Source organism: Nestor notabilis, unplaced genomic scaffold, assembly GCF_000696875.1.
Source record: "Nestor notabilis isolate BGI_N333 unplaced genomic scaffold, ASM69687v1 scaffold24787, whole genome shotgun sequence".
In the NCBI taxonomy this organism is placed as follows: Eukaryota; Metazoa; Chordata; class Aves; order Psittaciformes; family Psittacidae; genus Nestor; species Nestor notabilis.
Window position 1 is genome coordinate 1 of NW_009937258.1, and position 4,700 is coordinate 4,700.

A 4,700-nucleotide genomic window follows, 5' to 3' on the forward strand; every position below is an offset into this window, starting at 1 on the left:
TGCCACCATCCCTGCCTGCCACCATCAACATCCGTGAGCCCCGCTGGGACCAGAGCACCTTCCAGGGCCGGGCCAAGCACTTCTTCATGGTGACCGACCCCCGAAACCTGCTGCTCTCTGGGGCCACGCTGGAGGAGGCCCGCCGGGTGGTGGAAGACTACAGGTACCGGTGGGGGGGTATGAGCCACACGTACCTCCCATACCACTCCCAGGCTCCCTGGCAGAATGCAGCCTCAGGGCCATTGCCAGGAGTGGGAGTGGTGACTGCCCGCCCTGCCCAAAACCAGCCCCAAAGTCCCTAAGGCATCTTTGAGCTGCCCCAAATGGGGTGGGGGAGCAGGCAGGACATGGGTGGTGGCAGGTGTCACAACAGGCACTACCTTTACCTGGCAGGGCGGGCAGGATACCCCCAGGGCTGACAGAGGATGAACTTTGGAAGGCCAAGTATATCTACGACTCAGCTTTCCACCCAGACACAGGCGAGAAGATGCTCCTCGTGGGACGCATGTCTGCTCAGGTCCCCATGAACATGACCATTACTGGCTGCATGTTGACCTTCTACAGGTACCTGTCCCTTCCTCACCCCAAAAGATGTGGGGTGGGGAAAACCCCTCCAGGGGCAACCTCCTGGCACTGGGGTGAGGCAGGGAAACATGTCCCATATCCCACAGCACATCCATGCTGTAGGCACATGGATGGCATCCCCCAGTGCCACCAGCACCTTCCTCTCTCTGGTAGGACCACGCCGGCCGTGCTGTTCTGGCAGTGGGTCAACCAGTCCTTCAATGCTGTTGTCAACTACACTAACCGCAGCGGGGATGCACCCATCACCCCCAGGTAAGCATCCCTCTGAGCAGGGCATCGGGGCACCCCAAAATGCTGGGGGGAGGGTGTGTGCCTTGGATAGCTTCTTGAATATAGGAGGGTTGTGAGATGGGGCAATGGGGACCTGGCACAGCCAGAGATGGACACCAGTGGGGCTGCCAGGGTTAGTGATGTCCTGATGCTGTTGAAAGGCATGCAGTCCCCTCCTCTGTTGGGGGGTTGTAGGTGGGATGGGGGAACCCTCGCTTATCAGTGTCACCTTCTGCTCTTGCAGCCAGCTGGGGACAGCCTATGTGAGTGCGACCACGGGGGCAGTTGTCACAGCGCTGGGGCTCAAATCTCTCACCAAGGTAAGGTAGCCCTTGGCCATCCCTGACTGGGGCACTGGGACCCTCCCTGTGGGGTCTCCCTGAGCTCTGAGCTGAGCAGGGATTCACCCCATCACCTGGGGCAGGGGATAATATGGAGGAAAGCAGTTTCCTGGGGGCATCCATACAGCCCCTCTCCCCAGCAACGGCTCTGGGGGTGGCCAGTGCCTACATCCCTGCTCCATCCCCAGCTGGGTCTCTCCAGGTTTCTTTCGCCTCTTTCTTCTCTCCAGGGCTGGGAGGGGACATGGGAGACCCTGGACCCACTGAGCTATTCAGCTTCCACCATCTGGGACTTGCAGGGGAGGAGGGAAAGGTTTCCTCTAGTGGGGCCGGGACACCCCAGGGCCTTGCAGGGGGACGGTGGCAGACCTGGGGACAGCCAGTTCTGCCCCCAGACCCTCTGCGTGATGTGCTCCTTGCTTGCCCCCCCAGCACTTGCCAGCCATCATTGGCCGGTACGTGCCTTTCGCAGCTGTGGCTGCTGCCAACTGCATCAACATCCCGCTGATGAGGCAGAGGTGAGCCCCTGGGCTGGGCTGGGGTGCTTGGGCTCATGTTGGGGTTCACCAGGCACTAGTGGGGGATGTGGGAAGCAGTGCCCTGGGCTTGCAGGGGACTTTCTTCCTGGGCCTGCTGGCATCCCTTACCTTGGGGCATTGGTTTGAGGGTGCAGGTTGCATCCCAAGGGGTTATTGGCTGACCTGGCTGTGAACTCCCCATCCAGACCTGGGTAAATGTGTAAATGTGGGTCCGCCTGAGGCCTCCCCAACTTACTATGCAGGCAGTGAATGGAGAATACAGGAGGGTGTCAACCTCCCATGGAGATATGCCCCTGTGCTGTGTCCCTGCCCTGCCCTTTGATCCTCTCACCTGTGTACCCTGGGGCTCCCTTTGCTCCCACTCTCCCTGTAGAGAGCTCAAGCTGGGGATCCCTATCACGGATGAGAATGGGAACCGCCTGGGTGAGTCCACGGCCGCAGCCCAGAAGGCCATTTTCCAGGTGGTGGTGTCCCGCATCGGCATGGCAGCCCCGGCCATGGGTGAGTGTCACCTCTCTACCCGTGTCTGGAGGCTGCACCCAGTCCCTGGCAGCGTGGGATGTGGTCCCACAGCTGGTGGGGGACTTTGAGCACTGGGAGCTCATCCTGTTCCCCTCTGCCCCAGCCATCCCCCCGGTGATCATGAACGCGCTGGAGAAGAGAGCTTTTCTGAAGGTACCTAGTGGTCCTGGGATGGGAGGGTGGGCAGGGGGACACCCCCCCTAGCTTGTCACAGTGCTGGCACCCTTGGGGCTAGCACCCTGTCCACCCTACTGACACACAGCCTCTCCCTGTCCCTGGCAGCGGTATCCGTACCTGAACCCTCCGCTGCAGGTCGGCCTGGTGGGATTCTGGTAAGTCATCCTCTGCTGATGGGCATTGTTGCCCTGGGCATAGACTGACCCTCGTTTTGAGGACAGTGCTGCTGGGGGTCTGCTTGGCTGGGAGGCGAGAGCCACCCCAGAGCTCCTCAGGAGATGCCAGAGCTCAGCCAAGCTGGTGCCCCCTGAGGCATATGGGATGGGATATGAGGTCCTGGTGCTGAGAGCTGTTTTGCTCTGTCTCCATGTCTCTCAAGCCTGCCATGGGCTCCTGCTCAGCAATGCTGTTCAGCCACACTGATGGGGACAGGCTTTGCAGGTGATTTACACAGCCCAACTTCTCCTCTCAATGTGTTTCCCTTGCAGCTTGGTGTTCGCCACCCCGCTGTGCTGCGCACTCTTCCCTCAGAAAAGGTAAGAACAGCACCTTGCCTGCATGTGTGGCTCCCATGGGTAAGGACACAGCGTGCAAGCAGGGGGTGCATGGTCTCCTTGTGCTCTCTGACTCTCAAGAGATGCTTTTGCTCCTTTGAGCAGTCAGAGGCTTGAACCCATGTGCACACACATGTCCCTGTGCACATGCAGTGGTGCAGACCCAAAGTTCCATGATGGGCCATGGGATGTACCCATGGGGTGCAGCAGTTTCCCAGCTTGAATCCTCAATCCTCTGTATCCTTGTCACCTCGGCAGCTCGATGCCTGTGAGCCGACTGGAGCCTGAAGTCCAAGCTCGCATCCGGGAGAAAGACCCCGAGCTGGAGACTGTCTACTTCAACAAAGGGCTCTGAACCAGGGTCCCAGGGTATCCAAGATGCGTGCCATGGAGCTGCCAGGTCAGCGCACTGCTGAGCTTCACCCTTCAGATCCCTTTGGGGCAACGCTGCTTTCCCTTGGCCATCGCGTGTCCATAGGTCCCCGCTTCCCAGGATGCCCACAGCATTGGACCGAACCCTATTCCTATGCCCGGGCTTAGCGCTGCTTTGGGGACCTCTTGGTTGTCACCCTGGTGTATTTCTCCCATGCTCACCCTGTGTGTGCCCATAGCTGTGTGTGGTGCATGGAGGAACGTGGGCAGCTGCACTAGGGACCTTGTAAGCAGGGATGTGGAGTGGGGAAGGAAAAGGTGCCCCCCAGCTTTAAGAGGCAGCAGACAATCACAGCCATCGAGGGTTGAACCCTTCTGCAGGCACTCCACGTTCCCCAGCAGTTCAGCAGCTGGTGCCTGGGCATGGCAGAACAGTGTTTGGAGAGGACAGCTCCCCATTCCCAAAATAGCCATGGGTGAGTGATTTTGAGTGCACGCAGTGGCTCAAACCCGGGGCGGGGGGGCTCTTCCTGCCCTGGTTTGTGCTCTCGGCTCACCCTCTGCTCTCCTCTGGGCTGCTCCAGGGATTTAATCTGGATTTCTGCTCCTTCCATCCCCAGAGCAAATGGCACATTTTAATCCCAGCAAAGTCCCCTTTTTATTCTCATTTTAATGTCATCTCTGTTCAGGTGGGCTCCCCCCGAGGGGTGACTCTACCCCCTGCTGGAGTGCTTTGCTTTCAGGTGGACCTTCTCAAATAGCTTTAAGCGGACTGTGGTTTCCTCTAGTTATTTTTTATATACATATCATATACCTATATATACCAAATAATAAAGGCAGGTAGTTCATACAAAACCAAAAGCAAAGAGAAGCATGTTGCTTGTCAGTTTGTATACGGTGGGAAGGGGCTGCCATCGGGATGAGGATGGGAGTGGGAGGAAGGAGGATGAGGGCTTCCAGGGTGCTCATGTGCTCCCCGAGGCTGGGCTCTGCTCCCTGTTTTCCACCCTGCTGCCTTTGCAGTGGCTCGGGCAGGCTTGGTGTGTGCTTAAGCTTACCCAGCTGTCAGGAGGGCTTTTTTTAGCACAGTCAGCTTTGTACCTCGCTGCCGCACAGAGGGCTTTGATAAGCTGCTGCCCTGCATGCTGCTGATTTGGAGAGGCCAGAGCATCCCCCTGGCTCTGCCCATGCTCCTGCCTCTTCTCTCAGCCTGATCACAGGACACTCAGCTTCAACTCTGGCCTCGGGCCTGTGCCTGTCTCTCCAGCAGGGCTATTTTTATCCAGCTTTCTATGCATGGCTGTCAGAGAGCACATCGCGGCTGTTGTGGCCCCCCGGCC

General features: G+C 58.6%; 1 protein-coding gene across 1 annotated transcript; it reads left to right on the plus strand.

Annotated features, from left to right (window-relative positions):
• Window positions 1–6: 6 nt before the first annotated feature.
• Window positions 7–3,343, plus strand: LOC104408989 (sideroflexin-1-like; the record flags this gene model as incomplete). The annotated part of the gene is made up of 10 exons (XM_010018745.1): window positions 7–163; window positions 394–564; window positions 739–837; window positions 1,100–1,175; window positions 1,629–1,714; window positions 2,109–2,236; window positions 2,361–2,410; window positions 2,540–2,589; window positions 2,923–2,970; window positions 3,247–3,343. Coding segments are annotated over 10 exons (962 nt in total), but the record flags the coding sequence as incomplete, so codon positions are not given.
• Between the last annotated feature and the right edge of the window lie 1,357 nt (window positions 3,344–4,700).